Source organism: Bacillus rossius, chromosome 15 (genome assembly GCF_032445375.1).
Source record: "Bacillus rossius redtenbacheri isolate Brsri chromosome 15, Brsri_v3, whole genome shotgun sequence".
Taxonomy (NCBI): Eukaryota; Metazoa; Arthropoda; class Insecta; order Phasmatodea; family Bacillidae; genus Bacillus; species Bacillus rossius.
Genome location: NC_086342.1, coordinates 5957724 through 5985668, shown reverse-complemented (window position 1 = coordinate 5985668; position 27945 = coordinate 5957724). Strand labels below are relative to the sequence as shown.

The 27945-nt window shown below is 37.0% G+C and overlaps 2 protein-coding genes across 6 annotated transcripts in view; one reads left to right on the top strand and one right to left on the bottom strand.

The window, feature by feature from the left end:
* LOC134539516 (heparan-alpha-glucosaminide N-acetyltransferase) overlaps positions 1-3401 on the bottom strand; it is a 47306-nt gene extending 43905 nt beyond the window's left edge. Inside the window, exon 1 of the mRNA XM_063381604.1 lies at positions 3305-3401. The gene's annotated coding sequence lies outside the window, so the exon portion shown is untranslated. The remainder of the gene's footprint in view (positions 1-3304) is intronic.
* Positions 3402-9014: 5613 nt separating this feature from the next.
* On the top strand, positions 9015-22720 carry LOC134539514 (caspase-1). Of its 5 annotated transcripts, none has more exons than XM_063381598.1 (8): positions 9018-9161; positions 9548-9629; positions 10089-10339; positions 10541-10716; positions 12775-12895; positions 16250-16294; positions 20504-20741; positions 22110-22720. In XM_063381598.1, exons 2-8 carry the CDS (start codon positions 9553-9555, stop codon positions 22117-22119), a joined length of 918 nt encoding a protein of 305 aa, XP_063237668.1. In that variant the 5' UTR covers positions 9018-9161; positions 9548-9552; the 3' UTR covers positions 22120-22720. The 5 variants fall into 5 exon arrangements, with proteins under 5 accessions (XP_063237671.1, XP_063237668.1, XP_063237669.1 ...); XM_063381599.1 differs by having other exon boundaries at positions 9034-9157; XM_063381596.1 differs by lacking the exon at positions 9018-9161 and adding an exon at positions 9183-9455.
* Positions 22721-27945: the final 5225 nt, after the last annotated feature.

Sequence of the window (27945 nt, the reverse complement as noted above, 5' to 3'; positions counted from 1 at the left end):
CGTCTGCGAGAGAAGTCGTTGCCTTGTTTGCTCGAGCCACTCAGGACGCTTTTACTCCCGTACCGAATTACTCTGATTGGTGTTCTGACAGCAGACATGTACCTGAAAGAAACTCACCCAATCACGGAGCACAGGCGGTGCCACATTGTTTTTAACTTTCAGCTAGTCTCCGAATCTTTTCGCGAAATTTGCATGCCCCTATCCATAGAGACCTGAAATATTCGCGGGTTCATTTCGCGTTATGCTAAAATGCAAATAATTATACCTTAGTGCGGCTTCTGCGATTGGTTTTACTGTTAATCTGGAGGACTGAGGGCCAATTAGAGAACCACACTCATAGAAGTGTCGAATCACAGGTTACCCAGTCGAGACGACTCACAAGTCAGCAGCCATTGTATAGTTGGCATTTGCCCGAGTGTGTAGAGGATATTGGAGTCCATCCTGAAGTTCATTGAACCCGATTAGATCCGCCACTGAGTATCGTGAGTATCGCTCTGACGGCAGTGAGAGGGGTTCTATACGACGACTGAGTTGAGCACCGCAGCTGGCGGTATCCTTCGACAACGGCGCTGCCTGAAGATGCTCTTCCCAACGGTTTGCGACACTTGTCTCGTCTGCGCGGTGAGTCCAAAGTCGCTGCAACACTCGCGTCACAAGGCGAGGCTAATAACCGCGCGCTGCGGTTGTCGCCGCTGGTCTCTGGGTCACAGCCGGTACCCGAAGGAAAAAAAAAAAAAAAAAATTGTTGCAGCAGCGCTCGCTGCGGTGAAAGTTCGAACCGCCGGCAGAGAGTTTGTTTACTTCTGTCTCGCCTTCCCTGTGGGTCACATCATTCTGCTTGTGGAACCCCAGCTGCTCATTCGAAACTACTTATTACTTTCCTGTAGCGTATCACTTGGAATTTCAAATAGCTAGAATTCGCTGCCGGAGCAGTTACGTCGACTACCGAATCATTCGATTTGCAGAGCGAAAATTTCAAAATATAATAATGAAACGGCTCCGATAAAAGCGAAAAAAAAAAAAAAAATACTAAACCCCGGCTTTGGACCTTTCGTCTTTGCGAACTTTGGAGTCCACGCCATCCGTTACACATTTCCGTTCCATGAGATTTCCGTTCCAGTCACGAAGAATACTCCCAGCAGTTGCCTTATGACGAGAGCTGAGGTGTTACGCGTAAAAAAAAAAAAAAAAAAAAAGTTAGGTCGAACGGTATTATCTTTGAAAGATTTGTGCAATGGGGAGTGCGTGACTTGATGTAAGTTTTTGGACATACGGTCGAACGGTATCGATCGTTGTGGTCGATAGAGGAAACGAAGCGAGAAGCTCGGGACAAGTGTGCGGACCGGGCGCGCGCGTGTTACGTAAACAGCTACCCCCCTCACCCGAACACCTTACGTGGGGAGCGGTGTGATTATAGAGGGAGGGGAGGGGTGGTGTGGTCTCGGCGCAGACATCGCGTCACCAAGTGGGTCGCGGCAAGACAGGCAGTCGGTGTCGCTGAAGGCGGCGGCGGCCTGTGAAAGAAGGAGGGAGGGGGGGGGGAAGCAAGCACTCCGTCAATAACAGGAGAGCCAGTTATGTAAATGCCAGACTGCGCAACACAACAGCCTACAGGTGCTAGCGATGGGTGGACTGGGGAGGGGGGTAGGGACCCGGCATGCACTCTGCGCGCGTCGCAACACGCTCACAGACATCGTCGAACCCTAACCCCGGGCCGACGCGTAAAGGAGAAACTCTAATTGCCGAGACTGAGACATAGATTTATTATTTTTAAGTAGTTTTGGGTCCACCCGCCAGATATCAGCTTTCGTAACATATAACTAGAGGCAGGCATTTTTTCGCGGATAAATCTGAACGCCTGTTAGACTGCAACAAGGTGTACCCGCACCAACGGTTTCTTCCTTGTGATTGGCGGTCGTCTGCGAGAGAAGGCGCTGCCTTGTTTGACCGAGCCAGTCAGTACGCGTTTGCTTTCGCACTGAATTACTCTGATTGGTGTTGTATCAATCGACAAGTACCTGAAAGAATTTCACCCTATCACGAAACACAGATGGTGCTATATTGTTTTTAACTTATAACTAGTCTCGGAATCTTTTCGCGAAATATGCATGGCACTACATATAACATAGCTACATTGATTGCGAGAAGCAGTGCATCAGATATTATCAGGCAAACAAAACAGTGACAATTATTTCACTTTATTTTGGCCGATACTTGCGTTGCGTCTTTGCGTCCTATGTAATTTATTAATTTCCCACCGGGTGTTTAGAAAACTCGTAGTTTGACTCTTTACGTTTTGCGTTTCTTGCGTATATTGTAATTCTGGACCCCACGATTTATGAAATAGTTTTTTTTATGTGTGACCCACTTCAAACGTATAGGAAATTCCCCCCCCCCCTCCCCCTCCTTTCCCTTAAATAACTCATCCGTGTGTGAATTCTACGTGTTCAGTCAGCTAATGTGTATGCCTCAAATGATATTCCAAATCAAATAAAACTCGGTTTCATTTGCCACACTGATACTCTATGTAATTTTGTGATATGAAACACACATAAATTAAATTACTTGTCTTGAAAAGTTCTTATAAAAAGAGTATGTTAAATATTATATTTAGGAAAACTTTTGTGTGGCTGTGAAGAAGGATGATATTCAGAAGCTGATGAAGAGTGTTGAGATAAACTAAATTGCATTTCCTTTTATACATACCTCTACATCGACACGTAGAGTTGTAAATTCAATGTTGTTTTTTTTTGTGTTACATCTAGCTTTCGGTATCCGGCATTTGTAGGAGCAATTTTTTGAATGAAACGGAAGTCGAATGGATAGGAAATGTGTAACCACGGTGCTGCCATCTGTGGTGGACGGTGCGAAGCAAAGTTCGCAAAGCCAAAGGGAAACTTTGTAGTATTAACTGTTTAGTGAATTTTAAAAATATGGGCAGTATTTTAATAAAATCTCTTGTCGAAAATCAGCTCCAAAGCCGGGGTTTAATATTTTTAAAGTCATTTTCGCTTTTATCGGATCCGTTTCGTTACATAGTTTAAAATTGCGGTGAGCAAAAAGAATGAATCGAAAGTTGAGGTAGCTGCTGCGGCAGTGAATTCTAGCGGATGGTTGTGGAAACTACAAGTGATTCGCGTCAAGAAATGAGTAGAAAAAACAATTTGCGTATATTTATCACGCTCGGTTTTTTTTATTGAGAATTCTACGTTAAATTACGTGTCGGAGTTTCGTATTATAAGTGTAGTTGCAACATGTGAACACGTGAATTGTGCTCGTTAGCGAGGTCAGACGTTGCACATACCTGGCGAGTGTTGGTACCAGCGCACACTCTGGGCCACTGAGCGTGGCGATAAAGGTAAAACTGAAGACCTTGGACAGTATTCGTGGGCTTTGCAGCGACAACTCGCCCCACACACTTGCTGGCTGGCGATACTGGTTCGAGCAGTTGCGTCATTCTAGCTGAAGTGGGGCAGCCGCTTATTTGTGAGAACACAGCAGCGCGTTCACGACTATTCCAGCTCTTACCGAATTAACTTGGGAGAATAACTTTCTTCTCCGTAACCGAGAACGAAATTAATTTACAAATAATGAACCATTTGGCAATGAAGTAAGTCAAATAGTTTCAGTTTGTGACTGATGATGGGAACAGATCTCAGTTCCCGAAACGCCGCTACTGTTTTTGTCTTAGGAAGCCAACTGTCTTCGTTGTGTTGTAAGTTGCGCGTTTTTGTACTGTCGCTGTGTTTTGTCCAAGATTGTTGTTTGTCTGTATTTACTGTTCTTGTTGCATCTGTCTCGTCGTGGCCAGCCCACCGTGTTCTCCTGTGCTGTGATACTGTTATAGTTTCTTCCACGGAGTTACCTGTGCTGTCTATGCATTTAGCATTTGACATCGGCCTATTTTAACTTGTTTTCTGCGTATTTGTGTATTCATTCCTCTTCCTCATTCTTCAGGTTTCCTCTGTATGACATACATTTACAATGTATTTCATATGTTCAAAATAATGTTTTTAATCAGTCTTCGCCATTTAAAGTATCATTCAAAGAACGTAAAAGAGTTCCTCTTTTAACATGGATATAGTAACTCATGAACATTATCTCGTAATGAATGGATTTTGGGCCATGATCATTTTCATTTTTATTACTATGATTTAGGATTTGTAAAGTTTTATTACACAATTTAGTGGAATGCTTGAAAGTTATAGACAGAGGCCTGTAAAATTGGCGTTATTTTTTTGGTACAGTGCTAGATTCCACACAATTATTATAAGCAAATCATTAATTTGCCCTTCTGACCCCATCACATACCTATCGTTGGATGATATGCATGCCTTTACATTTATAGTGTGTCAGATTGTATGTGCTGTCTATGTTTTAAATTTTCTGACATCGCCTGATTTTGGCTCGTTTTCTCTGTTTTTGCACACGTATCTTTTTTTTTTGTCTGTGCAATCAGCAGTCCGAAACAACATCTTGAACCAGTCTCACCAGTTTCAAAAACCATTAAAAAAAAACAGGAAGTGGCCACGTCTGCATGATAATATGGTAAGTGTGCGAAGCAGTTTTTATTTCACTTCTGTTAATTATTGCGCCATATTAGTTAGAAGCCCTGAACATTCGCCGGGGTGTTGTGTTTGCATTGTAGAAACTTTAATTTGCGAAACATTCTGTTTTTTCAACGACGGAGATTCTAATTCATACTTACTAACCATCATCATCTTACGTTCTCAAGCATCAGTCTGTGCCTGATGATGGGAACAGATGCCAGATCCCGAAACAGTCGCGACTGTTTTGTCGTAGGAGGCATACTGTGTACTAGAGTCCAGAAAAAATTAGCGAATTCATTTCGTGACAAGATGAAATTCAAACATGTGTACAATTCTGCTGGTCCTGCTATTGGCTCGCAGTTTAACTGGAACTCTCTGGGCCAATGAGAGACTATAGACCAAAGAAGCATCGAATCACAAGCTACCTAGTGGAGACGCCTCACAAGTTAGCACCCAATTAACACGCGTGTCTGCTTGAGAAATGCAGAGGATATTGGAGGCTATCCTGTAGGTCATTGAACCCGCGAATTTTTCCGGTCTCTACTGTGTACGTTGGATTTGTCGTCGTTGTGTCGTCCATAACATCGTTGTGTTCGTATACTTGCTGCGTTGCGCAGGTTTTGTTTTGTCTGTCTGCATTTACTGTTATTGTTTAAACTGTCCCGTCGTTGTTATCCCAGTGTGTTCGTCTGTGCTATTGTTATTTTTTTTTATCGGTAAATTCCTTTAGCGGGATTCTTGAACCGTCTGATATTTAGTTTGAATGTGTGCTATCGTCGTTGTGTTGTCTGAGGTTCATCGTTGGGTTTATCTGTTTGACATTCAGCTGATCTAGGCTTGTTTATCTGTGGGTTCATGTTTTCATTTGTACTTCTTAATTTGCGTTCTTGAATATATATATATTTTTTTCACCATAACAAACCGTGTAAAAAAACTGCAAAGGCGTATGTCCAAGAAATTGTATTGAATTTAGAATTCCCCCATTTTGCGCGAATCATTTGAAGAACGTGCCGTGATGTTTCGGTCGGGGCAGTCTGGCGTTGGGCGAGGTTAGAAAGTGACTTCTTGCAACCACGCTCACAGCACGGCCGGGTCAAGGCAAACGCACCACAACGCCGAAATGCCAAATTGACCACAACGCCGAAATACACTAACGCCGAAAAATGTCATTGCAGGACTGCCACAAAGGTTGGGTTAGGTTAGACTAGGTTAGGTTAGACTAGGTTAGGTTAGGCTAGGTTAGGTTAGGCTAGGCTAGGATAGGCTAGGTTAAGTTATGTTAGGTTATATTACGTTAGGTTAGGTTAGGTTAGGTTAGGTAAGGTTAGGTTTTATTGTGGTATTTCGGCGTTAAGATACATTTAAGAAACACACACAAATTCATTCAGTTGTTATTTCGACGTTGTGGTACACAGCAGTTTTCTAGTTGTCGGCGTTGTGGTCAATTTTGACATTCGGCGTTGTGGTATTTCGGCGTTGTGGTGACGACCCAAGAGAACTAACCTGCGAAGCTGCTCACGCGGTGCGGTGGTTCAAGCGCTGGCCGCACGGTGCGCGCTGAAGGGGGCCAGGCACACGCGTGGGGGCGGCTCACCACTGTTCTTGTGCGGCTGCCGGCCGGGGGACTACAGCCGGGACAGCCGGCCCGACCTTCCAGGGGGCTCCTCCCCTCCCCTCTCGCGGGCCCCCCCGAGACCCGGAGGAGAGTGTCGGCGACTTTCTCCCGCGCCGGAGCACACGCAGCGGGCCGGCGGAACACCAGGAGGGGGGGGGGGGTTCACATCTCAGTTTATCCACGTGTAGACATCTTAACTCTCGGCATGCACGCAACATTTGATGGGGGGGGGGGGGGGAAGTCATTTCCGCGAAGAATATTAAAAATGGAACACGGAAATGTGGAACAAAGATGGCGGACAACGCGTGTATCAACATAAACCCGTATATAGTCACTTTCGTAAACGTTAGGACACACGGCATAGCGTATCTACTGGTGTGCCAAATGAAACTATGATAGTGAAACTCCCCAGGAAATGACATAGTAAAAAGTAATCTCATGGTTTTTAGATACCTAAGAAAACTGGCATTACAATACATAACCTCAAGGGACGTGATTTGAATCTCGTTACTCGAAGTTAATTTTTTAAAAACTTTTTAAAATAACATTATAATATGATTTGTTTGTAGTAATTATTTACAGACTGAGTTCCGTAGTTTAAAAAAAAAAACAACAAACAAATATACAAACGTATACTTAGTGTTATGATATGAGTTTTAAAACTTTTCAGGTTAATATTTTAGTAATGCCATAAAAGTATAACTTCTAACATGAGCAAAAACTTTAAAGTATTTACTATTGACAGTGTTTTAATAAAATTCCTTGTCGAAAAGTTTATTTGCAACATTAACAACATGAGAACACGTGATTTTGCTCTTTACCGAGATTATATATTTAATTGTCCCTGACGAGTACTGAAAAACTCATTCACAATTTAAAAAATATATATTTATTCACTGCCAAATTGCCCCCTCCCCTTTTTCTTTACAAGTAGTTCGTGACACAAATGCTCGCTTATACATCACTATACGACAAAGAAAAACTACAATATTTTGTTAGATACTAATCCAACACAAAAAACACACACACACACACACACACATATATATATATATATATAAAATCGAATGTTGGTATGTATGTATGTATGTATGTCGATAAATTCCGACACCGTTCGACCGATCGCCATGAAAGTTGGCAGATCGAAGTGCTTTTTCACGGAGAAGGATTTTATGATATTCATTTTTTTTTTTTAACTCGCCACTAGATGGCACTGCATTACTTCAACATCCAAACCAGACAACCGATCGCAATTAAAATTGGTATATTGTGATTTAACGTCTTTAATCCTCAATAACAACAAACAGTGATTGTGACTGTGATTAGTAATTGGTGAGTGAGTTAAAAATGGAATATCATTTCAAACGCTTTATGGATTATAGTATTATATAAAATCATTAGAGACCCTTCCTGCTTCCAGATCTACTGTATGTGGCGTCATTTAGATTTAATACTTATAAGTATAAACTTCTCGTAAGTGTCCAGTGTTTTCAAAAATTATATATTTACTAACACATAAAAATATGTTGACAACAGAAACAGATTTTGTTTAGCTGTCCATGTGAAAAGCACTCAACCCTAAAATATATAATTTTATAAGACCTACAATTCTGTCATACATTAATTTTATGGATAAGTCAGCATAAGCCATGTAAGCGCTCTTAAACATCATTTTTGACTTCATTACAAAACATCGATATTTATCTCCTATCTTTAAATTAAATATTAATGTATTATATACATAAGCCTTCCGGAAGAAATTCTCATAATTTTGGTGAAAACCGCATCAAAATCCATTATGTATTTAGAAGTAAGCAAACAAATAGACAAATGCGGATAACGACTTTTATATTATTTATTTTTAAAAAAGGATAACTGTACACAGCTTTAACATTGTCTTTAATCAAACTGGTGTGTAGCAGGAAAGACTTATATTTTTCTCTGACTTGTATTTTCTCCAGGTTAGTCATTATTACCCGTTTGGTAATGTATGTTAAAACCAACCAATTAAAATATTTATTTATGATTCTTTTCATCCAAAATTGAACATCCAGTGACTATCGATGGTTCACACGTCGAGCATATCGGAGAAAGGAATCGGCAGTGTGATCCATATGTGAATCGGAAGTCTCGTTAACGTGTTAGGTATCACTTTTGACACCTCGTTCCGTTATTATAGACATCGAGCAAGGAGGGAGAATTGGAAAGTTAAACGAAACGAAGAACAGGGTTCAGTATACCTGCCCTGGATTTGAGTACCATTCAGAGTTCTAAATCTTCACAATCTTTAGAAACCGACATATTGGAAATAGCTCTAATTACTTGAGACTCTAATATAAGTATTTGAATTTAAATCTAATATATTAATGCCTTTACGATATTACAAGTCTCGGAATTTTTTACATTTAGTTTATAAGGATTAAAAAATAAAAATAAAACATGCTTTGCTACCCACATCTGTTTTAATTTGTGCATGCAAAACTTAAAAGAAAAATATTGAATACGAAATTACCAAATCCTATTTTGCACAACATATTCTAATTGGGTTATTCACTTCTTGTAAGTGATGTTTGTACATTAATAAACAGTTAAACACTATTGTATTTAACTATTACATGTCTCCTGAAAAAAAAAATGAATGTCCCGCGCACGCGGACATCAGTGCCAACAACTATGGCACAAATTTTCTAAACTGTAATTTACGAATACGAAAATCAAAAACAAAAACAATTATGCGCGCAATAATTTTTTTGTTAATTAAAATTAATATCGTTTTGTATTTTTTAAATTTTTTTTAGCGTTATAGCAAGATTTAATTTAATTTAATTAGCTGCAATTGGTTACAATTGTTCTTTGTTTAGCGTTAAGAATAACACAGATACGGTTCATTCTTTGTTATAAAAACTGTTTTAATAACGCAAATTTTTTGAATGACGTGTTTGTCAGATTTTTCCTGTATGTTTTAGCAGGTTCATCTTGAAAGTTCTTCAAAGTTGGTAATTCTATTTTTATTGTCTACCTGTAACGACAGGTGACAGGCGTGTTTGGTTTTTTTGACTGAAGGAACAATGTTGATGATTGTTTATGTGGAATAGATTTCGTATTGAACAGTTATTTTACAAAATTGCTTGCATTTTTGTGTGACTCAACTTTTCCTGCATTGTATTGTGACAGGAATTTCTAACGGGAAAATTATTGTACAAAAGCGATTGTATTGTATTGTGACGGCTTGTTCCTCATTGCTTTGTTTTTTAATATTTTTGTGTGCATTTTGGGCAAGAAGTACCTACGTATGGAATGCTATTTTCACAATTGCTTTATCTGTACTTGCTAATTCTTGGTATAGGAAGTAAAATGCATTTAATTTGACTTTTCATTTCAGGAACTATGAGCTCTGTTGAGCCCACAAATCAAGCAAATGGCTTTAACCCGGGTGATTCAGGCGACGCATGGGGAAAACCATTGTAAGTAGAGCTGTTTAAAATCATTTACTCAAGGATGTACATTATAACAGTAGCAATTCTAAGGCGAGCCCCTTTTTTTTAAAAAAAAAAAATAGTTCTATTTTTTTTCTTGCCGCAATGGTTTAAATTAATTATCTTACGAGGGCGTTGTAATATTTAAAGTATTTTACTAGAATTTTTCATTTTCTTCCGTTTTAACGAGTGATCAAATAGGGTACATTAATAAAAGCTACATTAAAAATGTTAGTCATGCGAACAGTAGCTTAGGTTATGTCAGCAACATTAAAAATACTTTGAAATCGTATGATTAATTTATTAGGTTAGGTTAACTACATTTTAATTTTGAATTCCTAAGCAACTGTTACCTAATGTTTTTTAAATCCTTATTCGTATTGTGAAGCCCCACTGTCTGGTATTACTGTCAACTGTAATCATACATATTTTCTTTTTTGTTTTCAGCTTCTCGGACGTTGAGCTGAAAGCTCGGGCCCCTGTGGGTCGAAACGCAGCATTTTACAACATGAATCACAAAAACAGAGGAGTCGCTCTGATCTTCAACCACGAAAATTTCAAGATGGGCACTTTGAGATCACGCACAGGAACCACTGCCGACCGTGAAAATCTTTCGTCGTGCCTCAAAGAACTCGGTTTCACAGTCACTATATATAATGATCTTGCTCAGAAACAAATCATGACGATCGTGAATGAAGGTAAGAGAGATTGGTTTGATTTTATTGAGTGCTCTTTTTCCTAGCCAGATCTTGAACTACACACATTTTAAGGGAAATTCCGTTTTAATCCGGACCTTCGGTGATTCGAGTCCGGGTGCGACGGGACTCCACTGTAGTTACACTTTCTTCTGGAAATTATTTTGCGAGTTATTTGTGCTGACAGAGTGGTTTCTGCCCCAGTGGCGGCGAGCGATCACTCAGATAACGACTGTTTCCTGATGGCGGTGCTGTCTCACGGCGAGATGGGGGTCGTGTACGCGAGGGACACCGCCTACAAGCCGAACGCACTCTGGCAGAAGTTCACCTCGGACAACGCTCCCACGCTCGCCGGCAAACCAAAAATATTTATTTTCCAGGTACGTGGGTATGCCATGCTATACTTGTTACGCTGATGCTTATGAAATATTTATGCATTTAACTTATTTCCCACTAGCTGTACCGGCTGGTCTCGTTAAATGGAAAAGAAATAAAAGAGTAAGCACATGTTTCTATACACATTTGAACCTCGCTTAACAGTCACTTTTGTGATTAGGGGGTGATCGTAACACTAAAAAGTTTGGATAATCAGAACTTTTGTGATTAGGGGGTGGTCGTAACACTAAAAAGTGTGGATAATCAGAGGAGAATGAAACAAGTCACTTACAGAATTCAAAACGATGTAGTAAATGTGCTTCGATGGAGATTCATTGCTCAGAATGGACTGTCAGGTCAAGTAAGAAGCATAAAATGAGCGCTACTGCCCTTGTTTTCTCCAGCATGTTGGTAAAGGAAAATCGCAAATTTGTGTCGAGTTCACTGCTCGGGAAAGAGTAGGTTTCTGTGAAGTTGCATGCATAACTCACAACTGAGGTATAAGATTAAAGCATGATTTGTAGAGATGAGCATAATTTACTTTCTTTCCAAGAAGTTACATTACAAATTGTTGAACACACACTGTTTTCTCACAAGCAGCCTGACTTGGAACTAAACAGATTTGTGCATTCTTAGTTGCCCAACTTACTGATGATTATTAAAATTTTATAAGAAATAACTTGTCTGATTATGTATATTTTTTGAAAATGTGTTATCTGACACATAATTTACACAAAAAAAAATTTCAATGACTTTTGGTGTGCCGCAATAAATTATCACTTGTTTTGGAACACTTTTACAAAAAGAGTTTATTAATCAGGTAAAATTTAGGTTTAAAAATTAAGATTTTTTTTGTTTGGCTGATTCCAAAGGCTTTCAAATGTTTGCCACTCATAGTGTGTTGATTGTGATTTTTTTTATTACTTCATTTAACTTCCATTTTCTCTTCTGTGCCATTTGTTAAAGTTGACTATAGTCATTGATGTGACGTGCATTTTGCAAAATTCTGTACATGTGAGAACAAATTCTTGTTACATTGATGCTGCATTGAAAATAAGAAACATATATATGCTGAAAATGAGTAAGCTTGCTTAGGCATTAGAGGCTAATTAGGTATTATCTTTGAAAGGTTTGTGCAATGGGAGTTCATGACTTGATGTAAGTTTTTGGACATATGCCATTGCTAAGCACCTTTTCTGTAGAAGAAAACTAAAAAAATAAAAAATAAATAAATAAAAATACCCAAAAGACAAAAAACACAAATTAAGCAAAAATTGCTGTTAACATTGGATATAAACACCACAAAATATTCCGTAACAGGAATATGGTCAACAAACAAAGAAAACAAAGAAAAATGTACTAAAGAACGAAAAAAAAAATTGGTCGTCATCATTTGTGGTTTTTTTTCACCATTCTCTTAGTACATTTTTCTTTGTTTTTCTTTGTTTGTTGACCATATTCCTGTTACGGAATATTTTGTGGTGTTTATATCCAATGTTAACAACAGCAATTTTTGCTTAATTTGTGTTTTTTTGTCTTTTGGGTATTTTTATTTTTTTATTTTTTTATTTTTTTTAGTTTTCTTCTACAGAAAAGGTGCTTAGCAATGGCATATGTCCAAAAACTTACATCAAGTCAGGCTAATTAGGATACAAAAAAAGTGTTAATATAATGTTAAACTGCTACAAGGTAATAAATGTATTTTGCACATGTTTAAGAAAGCCGACCTCACTAGCCATAGTACTCAGGTGCTTATTTCAGTGTTAAGATTCAACTGATTTGAAGGTAATTTTTTGCTGTAGCTAAGATTTGATCTTGAAGGGTTTATATCCATGATGCAACATCTTCTGGCAGGTAATAACAAAAAGAAACCTAGAGCTGTGTACCAATAAGTCTTTTATCAACTGCCAAGTAACTCATTCAATTATGGTCTGATCGAAATTGTTGTGTCACGTCAGTATGTTTTTTTTTTCTGTGTGTGTACCGTCACGGGTGTGAGATGGTAAATATAAAGCCGGTGGCTGCACTAATAATCTACGAGGCCGTGATTGGTGACTTTCCAGGCGTGCCAAGGCGACAGGCTCGACCAAGGAATCAAGCTAGTCACGACGCAGGTGGACAACGAAGTCTCCTACAAGATCCCCTTGCACGCGGATTTCCTCATAGCTTACTCGACGGTGCCGGGTGAGTGCGGCGGTGCAAGATTGTGTTTGTGGCTTTCTGGGCGTGCCGTGCCTGCTGTTGAAGTGTGCTGACTGTGAACCTTGGGCGTGTTTCCTACAGTGAGAGGTCCTTAATCTGGCATTCTGCGGTTACGCACATTTGTCATCCAGCACCAATAGAGCAGCTCAGGTTCAGATATTCTTCGGGTGGATTCCAGCTGTTGACTTTGGTCACCTGGTTGCCTTACTGCGCTGCCGGCATTTTCAGTTTGCTCAGAGTTTATCGTTACTGTAGTTTTTTTTTGTTTTTTTTATTTCGGTATAGTGTTTCCTGTTTTCCATGTAACATTTCACATGTTCACCAACAGTCGGGGACTTTACGGGCGGGCACGACACCTACATACAAGGACAGATGTGGTCACTTTTCCCACGTCGGTTCCAGGAGCTGGCGAACTCCGCAACAGGTTGGCCTACACACGTGAGGAGAGCTTGCCTCATACTCGGCAGTGACCAAGACAGACACAGACAAACACAAAATAACAGGACATGTTATATCGGCTCAATATTTGACATTTATAGCCTCAAGAAGAAAATCAGTAACCACACAAAATGTTAGATGTTACATGTAAGAGAAACATAAAGAATTAAATTAGTTATCAAGGACTCCTCATGATATTAGCCCTTGGGGGTGTTAATGTTACTCTCAAACCGTGACTGCGATCAAACATTCCCTATGGATCCCTGTTGATGTTCAACAACCCGGCAACATGGTCAATCCGTGTACCCGAACACACCGGATTAAAGATTTCTCACTTTATTGATTTTCCCTCGAAGTTCGAGGGGTTGGCTTACCTTAGCGCATCGGACTAGAAAAGCAGAAGTGGGAATGCAACTTTAGTGTGTGTCTTGCCCAACACCAAGAACCGACAAAGCATACTCAGCTAGGAATTAATGAGGTAAAACAGAGTAGTAACATTTTTCCTCAACCGTAGCAGACTTAACTTGTATAGCATTAGCCTGTTAAAAGTTTATCCTTAATGCATCACTACTTTTTTTTTTTGGACCATTAACAATTTGTTAATAGTATATTATGATGTAGAGTATTTCTTGTTGAGTTGTGTTTTAAACATGGTTTAGTAAATTACAAAAAATTTAGAATCTTTGTTACCGAACCAATTTCCAATCTGTTTATTTCCCCCCAGAAGCTTGGATTTTTGCATTTAATTCAATCAATTTTTTGGCTATGTATTTTGTATGTTGACATCAACTGTTACATTACATAATTTTTTATGTAACTTTTAACAGAACCTGCTTCGACAGTAGCTAGAATTTACTCGTATGACTTAATAATATTGTGATAAATACAACAGTAGTAGAAACATGTTTGCTTGAATGTAAAAATGTATGGTTAATCTGCTCGTGTGAAACTTTAAAGAAATTGCATCAAATAATTTGAAGAGAATGCAGGAAGAAGAAATTCAAAAGAAAACTAGGACATTGTGCAAACATAAAAACTTATAAGTAGGTAGTTGTCAACTAGTAATTTACTGAGATTACATTGTAGGAACTATGCAATAATCTCTCTTTCATCCTGTACTTGAGGTTTGTATCTGGGAGTTTAGGGCTGGTATTCCAAGACACGAAAATTATGATTTAGGTGTTGAATATGTTACACCTGTACCCTAACCATATTCCTAGTGCACAATAAAATACAGTCAGACCCTTGTTTTTTAGGGAACTTATTTTGGTGTCCTATCCATTGCTGTAATGTTGTCCTGATGCTTGAACTGCATCTGGCACAACTCGTACATACTAGGTAATTTTCGTGATCATCGGGGAACGTACCAAGCGTGTTGGTGTGCCAAATAAAACTTTATGATAGTGAAACTATCCTGGAGTACATTTTGTACACTTTAATGTTCATAACAACACATAATTGCCACTTTTGAAGTACTTCAAAAAATTTTAATTACACTGTTATACTACGATATTTACAGGTTCACTGCAATTCAATTTTGATGCTCATTTGTTTTGTTTTTGTTTTGTTCCCGGACTTTCGGCAGTGTTTTGTTTGGCGTGGTCACGAGCGTCAGTGGCCTCAGACTTTGCCATAACGACACATGGAATCAACAACATTCGGCCGTGGTTTGAAACAATAACATTATAATTGGTCGCTTGTAATAAGGACGCCTAACGTCTATGTTTAGATTGGCCGGCTCATACCGACAATGTAAAATTTAAAATATTAAGAAAAAAAGTACTTCTGACGCCGGGAATATGGCGTGATTCTGCGATTATTCCCGCGCGGAATTTGAACGTTTGAAGCAGACCAGCGTCGTGTTTAACTACAAAGGTGTAAAACGCGAGAACAAATCACTACGGACGTCAGCAAATGAAGGCAGCGCGTGGCGACTACTTTGTCGCGGATTATAATGTTGAGAAATTCCCTTGTACCAGGACTCAGGTATGGCTGGCTGCACCATCATTTAGAGACGTTTGCGCCGTGAGTCGATAGCTTCGTCCCAGTGAACAATATAAAAATCACGCACGTAATTAGCATTGATGTGTTTTCAATAATTTTATTAGAAACAACAAACTATTTCATCAAACTATCGCACACAGGTCCAGTAGTCCTAGGAGTCAGAGTCTCGTGTCTGACTAGCTGGAGGCAAATAATAAATAGACTTTTGAAAATTAATAAACATGTGCCCAACGTAACTGAATGTAGATTTGGACATTATTTGTTTTCTTTCGGACATATTCTAGAAATCTGTGTTGATGTATATTATTCATGTCGAGTATTCTTTAACAATAAATGTTATTTTTATTTTATTGTGGTACTAATTATCACTAGGTTATTTTAATCATAACACAAGGTGCCCAATCCCATTAAATATAGCATGCTCATGATAGTACAGAACAATTTGGTTACCATAGCTTGGGACATGTTATGGTGAGCCGTATGCTTACAACGCAATTTAATTAGTGCAATAGTGCTGCCACCTGTAGGACTTTTGGAGTAACAAATGTATCGATGGTTGCTAAACGTCAGCTAGAATGTATTGTAATCAGTTTCTGGCCTCGTGCAGGTTACAGTTTATTAAAACGGTTGCCTTTGTGTGACTTAACAGGGATTGGGTTGGGTCACGTTCTGGAATACGGCCCCGCGGGTTAGGTTACGGTTGTATCCCAACAAGGTAGTGCTTATTCGCTGCCTTACCTGATTGTCTTGGAATGCCACCCTAAGTGAATTTTGATAAATACTTTGTAGTTGTTGGGAATGGTGGTGGGAGCAGTGGTTGTTGTCGCATGCCATGTTTCGTTTCTGGCCGGTGGACCTAAAGACATCTGATGCAGTGTCTTTCCTCTCGTCTAGGTTATTTAGGCTGCCAAGAGTTCAAGCCCCCGAAGAAGCATCATTGTAAGTTGCATGTCACGCCACATTGCCAAGTCATTTGCACTCAGGGGTCCTAATCTCTCTAACTTTGCTTTGCTTCCGTTTTACGTGCTGGTGAGGGCAAAGGCGGACTGTGTGTTAAACAAGTAAGAAAGAGAGGGAAGATAAAAACAACTGCTGTGACAATTAACATTCGGTTGATGGAAGCGCGGGAAATTTTGTTATTAAGTTAAGCCGCTTGGCTGGGTTGCTAAATGGCCTGCGGAGCTTCGAGTGTTAACAGACCATTTACAAACTGCTCAAAATATAGTTATTGTGTCTGATTACAAGTAGCATTTAATTCTTTGTCTCCTTTGCCGTGTTTGAAGTGCTAATTCTAAAATTTTAACTCAATGTTCCCTTGTTTCGTTATATATCTAATATTTTCGACATATGTACACTTAGTGCAATAAAGGAAGTGTTAAAATTTGCGTAAGTTTTCGCAATTTATCATCACTTGCGCCACCTTTTATATCCGTTACGTTAAACTAAGTGAACCACTGTTAGAAATATTTGTGACAGAAAATCAATTACAAGGGAGCTATCAAGTTGATGGTTTATGAATAGCCCTTAAATAGAAGTAAAAACAAAAGAATGAAAAAACAGCATGGTGTGTGAGACTGTGCCTTAGGGACTGTGGTAGTTTTGTTTCGTGGTTTTGGTTTTTAACTTGTATATTTTGGACAGCGAAAGGGGCTATAAACTGTTGTTAAACTGGCATTTTTAGGTATGAAACGTTTGGTGCACAGTACAGTAGGTGTCCATAAAATAATGTCCCAGTTATAAATTTTAATAGTTATCAACCATTGATTCAAAGTCACAATCAAAGAGTAACTCAAACAGGTTTAGATAAGCACATGCACGAGCACTGCTCTGTTGTTTTCTCGCTTGCAGCGCCACCTTTGTTGAAAGAATGGCTCTTTCCCCAATTAGTAGAGGGTAAACCTATAAACTTCATTTGGCAACAGTATGGAGCTCCTTTCTATTGGAATCTCTTTGTATGAGAATGTTTGAACGTTGAAGTCCCTGACCATTGGATTAGTCGTAAAGGTCGAAACGACAGAGCTCTTTTTCGCTGGCCTCCACGTTCACCTGACCTTACGCCATGCGATTTTTTTCCCTTGGAACTTTATAAAAGATCATGTCTACGTTCCGCCACTACCTAATGATTTGCCAAAGTAGACACACGGAATTGAAGGGGATATTGCTTCCATTACTCCGGACTTAAAAAAGTGTGGGAAGAATTGGACTTAAATTGGATGTGTGCCGTAGAACTATAGGTGCACATTTTGAACATTTTTAAGAAAAACTAGGTTATTTTACCTTCAATTTGATGTATGGTTTGTTGTAAATATCTCAATTAAAAATGGTATTACATACTATTGAAATTGGGGCAATCTTTTATGGACACCTTGTATTGTAATTACGGTAGTAAATGGATGTGCAGGAAGCTTTTATCTTAAAAATTCAGTCTTAAAAGTATAGGGTCACCTCTTGAAGTTACTTAACCAATGAGAAGACTGCACACCACGGAGCCTAGTGCATTGTGACTGTAAGGCTTGGGATGTATGGACTAGTGGCGTCCTTAGCTTCTAGAGTTCATGCAGCTTTCTTAATATTGTAGCAATGCTTGTCAAGAAAGCAGATTGGAGGGCTATCAAACATTAAAACATATGATAGATGTAAATAATTTTGAAACCATAATTTCACTGTATATTGAAAATAATTGTCAAACAAAAACTATAAAAGGTTTTTTTCCGAGTTTGAAATTAATGTGTGTACCACATGTTACATACTGATCACCATTGGATATAACTATATTTCAAATTGCAATTTATTTCATTGTGCACTTTCTATTTATGAGATTAGGCAGGAGATAATTTTTCTTGCGTTGACAAACCCTCTAATCGGCTCATATATAACTTGTGGCTTTTTTTTTAAATTTCTACTTTAAAGATTTAAAACTCACCTATGCATCACAGCATCGCAGTAATTTACTTTATAGGTTCATATTTAATTACTAAGATCAATAAAAATGATTGTTTGACAAATATTGAAGCTTGTCAACCACAGTATGTTCACTTCTTGGTTACTGCACATTTTAGTTTTGTTTTTTCCCACCTACCAACTTTGTTTTTTTTCCCTTATTACATGCTTTATATTAGCTTCACCTTTATGTTTGTCTGTCCGTCTGTAACTCTTTCAACTAAGAGTGAGTGGCTCATCACTGTAAAATGTCCCACCAATTTCATTATGTTCGTTGGCCGAGCGGTCTAAGGTGCGCGACTTCTGTGACGTCAGCTTTCGGATTCATCGATCGTGGGTTCTACTCCCGGCCACACCGAAAGAAAAAAATGTTTTTTTTTTTTTTTTCGGTAAATTCTAGATTATATCCATACATCTAACTGTAAATGATTCGGAGAGACTTTACCATTTCTTTGTGACGTTGCAACTCCAAATAGTTATCTCAGATGGTAATAGGTAGTGTCTGTAACTCATTTCCCTATGATAATTATACATAAATATAGTCTAAAAAACTAAAAAAACATGCTTTTAAAGAATATCAAACTAAAAAGTTAAAAATAAATATAGTTTAAAAAACTAAAAAAACATGCTTTTAAAGAATATCAAACTAAAAAGTTAAAAATAAATATAGTTTAAAAAACTAAAGAAAACTAAAGATTATCAAACTAAAAAGTAAAAAATAATTTTAAAATTTAATTTATGACAATAGTATATAAGCAATACTAGTATAAATGAGAAAAAAGCATGGGGCGCTTAATATACAAAAAATATGGCACAAAGCGCCTCAAGCTTTTTTCTCATTTATACTAGTATTGCTTATATACTATTGTCATAAATTAAATTTTAAAATTATTTTTTACTTTTTAGTTTGATAATCTTTAAAAGAATGTTTCTTTAGTTTTTTAAACTATATTTTTTCTAAAGATGGTTGCACTTACCCGAAGATAGAAGTAAAATATGTTTTAAAAAGATCACACACAGATCTGAATTGAGTTCAGTAATATTTGCATGACATAAGTAATGTTCCCATAAGTAGGCCTACAATTTATTTGCATTAAAAATTATTACATTATCAATTAATAAATAATTAAAATTATTAAATTATAATGAACATATAGCATTTTTATTGATTTTCATTATTAATAAAATTTATCTTGATTATTTTAAGTATATAAATAATTTAATTTGTTTGAATTTATACTTTACCAACTATATTTATAACTAACTGCCTGACCCGGCTTCGCACGGCTATACTAATGGAAAAAAATTAAGCCACATCTCCCATTTACAGTAATTCAGTGAAAATTTATTACAATGCTATATAATGTACCGGAGAGAAAATGAATAGCACCAATGGTTTCCCGACTCGTGCACGCAACGTACAACTGATATATAGTTACAAGTCCTTGTCAGAATTGTAATTGTAACGGGAGAGGAAAATTATTGATGGTCCGAAAAATGTAAATTAATTAAAAATAATAAAAATAATTCTAGTAAAAGAAAAAAAAACAAATTAAACACAGAGAGAGAGAAAAAGCAATAGTTTAGGTTTGCGATTTAAAGTGATAAAAAGTATTTAAATACTAATTGAACTCTTATGAGGGTACTGATTGCTTCGTTGTTAATATCACACGGGTGTTTTTTACTTGTATGGGAAAATTAAGAATGATAAGGCATCTAGTGCGTGGCAACAATGTTAATAGGCAGTAGGTAATAAACTTCTAGCGCCTGCGGCATTGTCAACACACTTCGTACGTGTACTGCATGTTGTATCTAACCCCCTCCAACGCATTTGATTCTAAATCGGACTTTTAGTAAGGATCCCTAATGTTATTGATAATATAATATAGCCTATTGCCTTCCTCGATAAATGTACTATCCAACACTGTTCAAATCGGACCAGTGGTTCCTGAGATTAGCGCGTTCAAACAAACAAACAAACAAACAAACTCTTCAGCCTAATAATATTACATATTAGTATAGATATCACTCCGGTCATTTTTATTATTTTATTTATATTCATCATTTGCAAGCAAAATTAAAGTTAGTTTTTTTTACTACGCCAGGTAAGTTAAACGCCTAACACATGTACGTAAGTACAAGCACCTATTATTTTTTAATTTAAGTGGGAAAAGGTGTTGTAAATGTGGTGTTTGCGGCATGCGGCAGGCTTCTACTCGTGGCGCAACACGACGCACGGCTCGTGGTTCATCCAGACGCTGTGCGCGGAGCTGCGCGCCAACGGCCTGGTGTTCGACATCCTGACGCTGCTGACGTTCGTGTGCCAGCGCGTGGCCCTGGACTTCGAGTCGAACAGCCCCGCCGAGCCGCGCATGCACCGCCAGAAGCAGATCCCGTGCGTCACCACCATGCTCACCCGGCTGCTCAAGTTCACCGGCAAGGAGAGGTCAGGCGCTCCGCTTTCTTATTGTGTCTGTGTGTGTGTGAAGTTACAGATGAGAAGTTTGCTATATGTGCGAACATTGTATTAAATGCTACCGATGAGACAGTAAATTTTGTTTTTCTCTTCTTAAAGATTGATTATCCTCACAACCAATGAGACAGGAACCGGAACCGGAGAAGAACCGAACTGAATTCCAAGAACCGAAATGGAACCGGAACCGAAAAAAATTACAGAACCGACCCATCCCTAATATAAATCATACTTTTTGCATGATTAGCTGGCAAAGTTTAATTTTTAATGTTTTTATGCAGTATGGATAAGGAGCAGGGGTGCAACAACTAAATTTCCAAAGGGGGGGGGCAATATAACTTTTTATAAAGAATCATCAATCCCCCACTGTTGAGTGGGGGGTCCGGGGGTCCTCCCCCGGGAAAATTTGTATTTCAAGGTGGAGAATGGTGCTATTTAAGCAGTTTTATTATCTAAAAATTGATTACACAGTGCTTTCTTTGCCCCCGTTTGCCCCCACTTCAAGGTTTCACAGAGAGAGAAGGGGGGGGGGGGGGGGGCAAAATACCCTCGCCCCCGTTGTTGCACCCCTGATAAGAAGAATGAAATGAGCTATCAATATTAGACCACGCGCACGCACGCACGCACGCACACACACAACTCTTTGGCCTTCAGCGTAACCAAACATGAATGATGCTAACTAGTGCTGGCTACATTTTATATGCAGCAGCGATGAACAGATAAAGGTTGTTATAACATTTGAAAAGGTCTTGAAATAAAACTTTACACATCAGAAAACTTTGTATTCTTGTTAATTGAATTAAGTGCTCTCTGTAGTATCTTTAAGGAACAATGGATATCAAAATACATTGTTTTATACAGGAAAAAAGTTTATGGGCAACATACATGGGGGGGGACGGGACCATACAACTTATGGAGAAAATGGTGGGACGGAAATATTTGTCTGAATTGGTCAGGAAATTGTATTATGCTGGTAAATCTTAATCGAGTAATTTTCCCATTACATATAACTACTGCACTGCCTGAGTGCAACTTGAAAACAGATTGCTGTTGCACTGTGCTTTGTGGTATGATCTTTGACAAGGTCATGTTTACTACCTACACAAAGCACTGCTCCGAATCTAACAGCAGGATCAAAAACATCATGCAATTTATATGCAAGATTTTTCTCTCCTACAAAAATTTGATGCCCTAAAATCATAATGCAACGGTTAAAGCGATAAAACAATGTATCCCTCCTAACCCTCTGAAATGTTAACCACTGTTTCATGTCTTCATTTTGAGCGTTTGCCATAATTAATTTGTGTGCTAGAGAAATATGTAGAATTTTTTTTTTTTCAGCATGGTGTAACAACTGAAGCACGGGGTACTGCTGTTACATTTCACGGAAGATTATAAAGTATTGTAAAAGTATTTTTTGCTCTCTGGTGTGTTGTAAAGTTGTAGTCACGTGTTCATCAGCAAAAACTAAAAGCACACATGCACATACTTTCAATCAATTGTTGATGTGCATGTGTGCTGTAAAAAAGTTTGCTCACTGAGATTTTATTTCTCTAGCGTTAAGATGTATTGCTCACAAGAATGAAGTCCGCCATATGCTTTTTGTATGGCACTTTGTGGGTGCAAAAGAGAATCGACATATGCAATCAAAATCAACTTTTAATTACAACTATTTCGTCCCTCGAGTGGGAAACATGGCAAAAGTTTTCTTCACCCATTCATCCTGCCAATGCGCCATTTCTCCAATTCGTTCAACTTTGTACATATTTGGTTGTGGCCCAGCGTATCGTTTTTAATCTGTGAATGCATTTTCAATCACTGGATAAATTTTTAACTGTTTCCATGAAGTGTGTAGGGACAGATGAAAACATTTGTTGTGAAATTTCATTGTGGAACCCCAAAACTCTTAGCACACTGAGATTGTACAATAAAAAAAAAAAAAAAAAAAAAAATTAATATTATATTTTAAATTATATATACTATTAATTAAATTATTTTTACCTAAGTTTCATCCAGTTGTACCTAATTTACTTCTTGGAACTAATTTTTTACAATTAAGTGATTAATTATACACCTACCCCTCTAATTAATGCTGTTCTATTAGTGTGGTTTTGAAGTAACAATGCCTGTAAATTATGGCATGATTTGAAGTAGCGCTGTTTTATTTTACGGGAATTTTTTCCTATGTGCGCACAATGGCAATAGCACATGTGTAGTATTAAATACAATGTAACAAATTGATAATGTGACGAATCAACAAAAAATATTAAGCTCTTTCCTTAATAGCTATTCGCTTCCTTCGTTGTGTATTTATCTCCGACGATGCCTGTGTTTTTGTGTTCAGCCTATGTTTATTTTACGCTTTCCCGCATGTCAGCCGCAGCTCTGGAGAGTAAAGCTAGAACTAGTTTACTTTGTGCCTACTAGGATGTGCTAGTGGCAAATCATGGTAGTTACACATAGAGTAATCAACAGTGTAAGGAATTACGTTAACAGGTTAAATAATAATTCAGTAATAGAAAATGTTAAAAGTGTATTTTTTTGAATTCTTATTAGAACTCAAAAATACTATTAGCACCTATTTAAGAACGATATGACAAGCCCTATTATGTAAACAATGTGGTACGTGAATTTTTAAAAATTAATTATAGGTTTAGTTTCAAAAATGTTTTCAACATTTATTTCAATGTACTTGAAATATATGTGGACAATATTTATACTGTAGATTAATTTTAACAGGAGCAATGTCTTGATTTAAAAAAAAAAACAGTCGAATTGAGAACCTCCTCCTTTTTCGAAGTCAGTTAAAAATGGTAGAGAGCAGGCACAACAAAAACAAAATATTTTTACCAACACAGGTGCTCTCTTATGGGAATAATGTATTTGGTTAGCGCTGTTTTGATTAGTGCTCTGTTTTCCTGGAATGAATTAGTGTGTTACTTCGAGGGGTGGATTTACTCGTAGATGCGTGAATTAATGTTGCATAACTACTGTATCCTTATTTAATTCTAAATATTGAGAGTAAATATACTCTCCCTTATCTCATATTTTCTTCCCATTTTTGTTTTTGCAAAAATAATTTTGCAGGGTTTATTTTTTTTGCCTGAAAAATAGTTTCTTCAATATATGAATTGTTTATGTTTGGGTAGAAGATGTGTGTAGTTGCATTGCCTTCTGAGACAACAACCTCCCAGCAGACTTGTTCAACGCTCAGATTGGGCGAGTGTTTTATTTCACATTCCACCACAGTTCTGTCTCGCTGTATTCACCTCCATTCATCTCCAATGACTTTCTCGTCAGCGAAATAATGATTTAATTAAATGCTAAAGAACCAGCCAAAATGAGGGTGAACGCAGGAGAGAGTGGATTGGGGTAGCTTTCCCATTTCCCGCTCTCAGCCTATTGCAAATTACAACAGGGAAGAAAAAAAACATACATCTGTGCACTTTTAATGTACTTTCTCAGTGTGTTTTACGACCATCAGCCTTTTGATTACTGCAGCAACTTGCACTATTTTACAACAAACTTTTCCTCTTACCATTGAAAAAGCATTTAACTAGTAGTAGTATGTATTGAGTTTCCTATGGTGTAGTAATGTGTATTTAAGAGTTAATGTGGTTAATGATTCATATATAGAATTACACGGTAAATGTTCACTGAAAATCATTTGTGCATTTAAAGTTTTTTTTTTATTGTTTTCATGTTTGTATTTAGATTACAATTTCATTGTGCAATTTTTAAGTTTATTTGCTAAATAATTTTTATTGTGTTTATTGCAGTGGGGTTACAAATCATTTTTTTTATATTTAGTTACAAAAAAAATAAGTGTTGTCTGTAAAGTTTGCATCCTGAACTTTTCAGTCATGATTGTCAGTAGATAAAGATAAAAACGCTGACAATAGCAGGAATGTTTTAAAGCAAGAAAAAATTATGTTCCAATTATTATGTTTCTAGACTTTGACATGCATATCAAATTCAAATAATCATCTAGTTTTTATATAATTTCTAGTTCAAAACTTTTCTGACCTTAAATTTTTCTTGACATTGTAACTTAAATATTTTGTTAATGTTTTCAGAAACAGCAATTCTTTAACATGTCTCATGTAATATTTTGTAAAAAAAATGTTCATTTGGTTCCTTTAGTTATTGCATTATTAGGTATGCTAATTAATGGTAAATAGGTTCTGAAATTTGAAGAACCTTTATAGTTTAGTTCTTTGATTAATGAATTTTAGACAAAACTTCCTTTTCATTGTTATTACATTAAGCATCTACTATATAAACTAACAAATGTTGCAACCAGGTTCTTCCGTACATGCAAGATTTGATTTTATTGGTCTCCTTGTAATTAGATGGTGATGAGCAATACCAAAATCACAAAGTAAAATGTCATTTTCAGATGTGAGGTTAAATGATGGTGCTTGTTAATCAGTAAAATGAAACTGTGTTGTTTTGGGATATTTTTGCATGAAAATAGCAACAAAAACTTCATGCCAGTTCATGTAAAAAAACATTTTCAAAAATAATCTTGAAAGATTTATGTGATAAAATTTTGTGTTGATTACAGAAGGGATGTATACACGCAATTACTTTATTGGCGTGTATAGCATTTTATTTTTTATAATTTGATTGTTTACATTTGAAAGCTGACTACCTGCACCGATGCTCTCAATGGGAAGTTTGACTCACCAAGAAGTTAGGACTTGTTAACATCATCCATTGGGACTTGGTTCGGAGTGGAGTCAGCCATTGGTTAATTTGTTTGGATGAATCTCAGGTTGAAACAAACCAATTCGAACTATTCTAAAGAATATTCTTTGTGCAATTAATCTTCAAATGTTCATTGTGTTTATTTTCTCTTCGACTTTGATAGGCAAATTATGTATCTCTCAGGTTTTGGTACTGCCGTATTAATGTACAGTAAATTGTATACACTGAACATGATTGTGATACTTTGTACATTCATTAAATTTATAAATAAATAAAAAAGTGATTAATTTTTTTATTACATTAAATTATGTCATTTTAATGACATTTACACCTCTCTCAGCTGTTAAGACTGAAAAAAGTTTGAAAGAAGACACTGACTGCTGAGTGGCGTTTGATATTGATACTACTAATAATACCACTGTGTATTAATGATTCAATTTAACTCACAAAAGATGCTTATTACAACAGCAAGTTTGATGTTCATTCGGCACATTTGACTCAGTAAGTTAATTTAATGTAGACCTTTGCTGATTCGCATCACGAAAAGCCAATTTTGCCAATATGTATTTAGTTGAATCTGAATTTTTGCAATAAGCTTGTTAATTTTCGGCCGATATTGGAAAATGAAAGTGCCTGTCATAACATAAAAATCCACCAGTACCCTTTTCATACTACTACGTACTTTGAACATCCATTTCTTAGCTACATGTGCCAGCTGTACATATCAAACTTGAACATTCTATGTTTTAATAATGTTCTTCAATCTAATACATTAAAAATAGGGGTGTGCGAATATTCGTAAACACGAATAGTTGCGAATAGTAACTGACGAACTATTCGCATTCGTATGTCGAATAGCAAAATTTAAAATTGCGAATACCGTATGCCCGAATATAAGGCGACCTGCAGTTTCAGGAGGCCAAACAAATGTAAAAATAATTTTGGTAAAAATCAATGTGAAAATTCATTAGACATACATTTTGTGTTGATAAATCCTTTTTGCATTTATGTATACCGCATTTAACTTTCCGTTTCACAGCTACGTATTACTATTTAGTAGTGTGTTAAACGTAACAAAGCAAACAAATTTTTTTTTTATATATATTAATGTGGCCTACAGCTTTCGCCAACAGCCAAAGGGTCATTATTTTCAGTGTGAATCTCAATTTCAACTCGTTTTCAAATATCAGAATATGTATGGTACACCCATGCCTTACCCGGGACTCGAACCCAGGACCCCTCGCACCGTAAGCCGGTGTGCATCCGACTACGCTACGGAGGTCGGCTCAAAGCAAACAAAGAATGCAGCTTGCCGGAACAAAACAAGTGGCTAGCTGCCATGGTGAAGCATACGGCCATGAATAACTTCGGTGACGTGACCGCGAATATTTTTCCATATTACTCTCTGACAGAGAGTCTATGTCCTATGAATTTTAAAGAATAATCTAAGATAATTATGTTGTTTGAGAGGTTTTTACATAAATAAAGAGTGGATTACTGTGAAATTATTAAAATAGCTTTTGAAGCAACGTACCAAATTCCTGTAAATATGGCGTCTTCGTGCGTGTTCGGCAATGTTCGTTTTACAACAAAGAAATATTGTGGAAAGACAGTTGGCAACCATGAATTTCCAAACATTACTTCCGAAATGTTTTGTAAACGTAAACAATCGTTCTGAAAATAGCTGTGATATTTTAGTACAAATTTTCCGTTAAAAATCTGAAATTAAATTAACGTAAATGTTAACACGCGATTGTACACAAAGTACAAATATGATATGTGTAATAAAATGTTTCCATTTTGAGATGCTTCAACATTCACATTTTTACTTAAGAACAAATATTTTAATTTTCAACGTTAAACAATTGTGAATTACTGCAATATTGGGTGGATTTATCGTTTTCCCCGTGTGAGCTAACGAAGTTTTTGTTAATATAATAATCGTGAACATTTTGTTTAAAAATGTTTCTACTGTAGCTTTCAGCTTGGAACTAATGTTTGCGGTGCTGACGTCTTGGGTGCGAAAATAAGGCGACTTCCAATTTTCTCATTTCTCGTTTATGTAAAAATGGTCGCCTTATATTCGGACCAATATTTGCATCAAATATAAAATAGATAACGATTATTAAATATTATTATATATGAAATAAAAATTCATGTCCTCAATAACTCTTAAAAATACTAAGTGAACTTTTTTTTTTGTGGTTTCATTCACAGAAAATATCTTGTATAAACTAAATATATAAAAACCCTCCATTGTTCAGTGTAGTAACATAAAATATATATATATTACAATTATTCGACTTCGAAACTATTCACATTCTATTCGAAAATTTTACTATTCGATTCGAAATTATTCGACCATCAAAATCCACTATTCGCACACCCCTAATTAAAAATGAATATATCACCAGCATGGTAAATTTAGACAAGAACAAAAACTTGCTTTATTTAGAGCATGGCTACC

Coding starts and splice junctions, on each gene's coding strand:
- LOC134539514 (XM_063381598.1), top strand. CDS start 9,553: ATGAGCTCTGTTGAGCCCACAAATCAAGCAAATGGCTTTAACCCGGGT. Junction 9,630..10,088: donor GACGCATGGGGAAAACCATT/GTAAGTAGAGCT, acceptor TTTTGTTTTCAG/CTTCTCGGACGTTGAGCTGA. Junction 16,295..20,503: donor GCCCCCGAAGAAGCATCATT/GTAAGTTGCATG, acceptor GGCATGCGGCAG/GCTTCTACTCGTGGCGCAAC.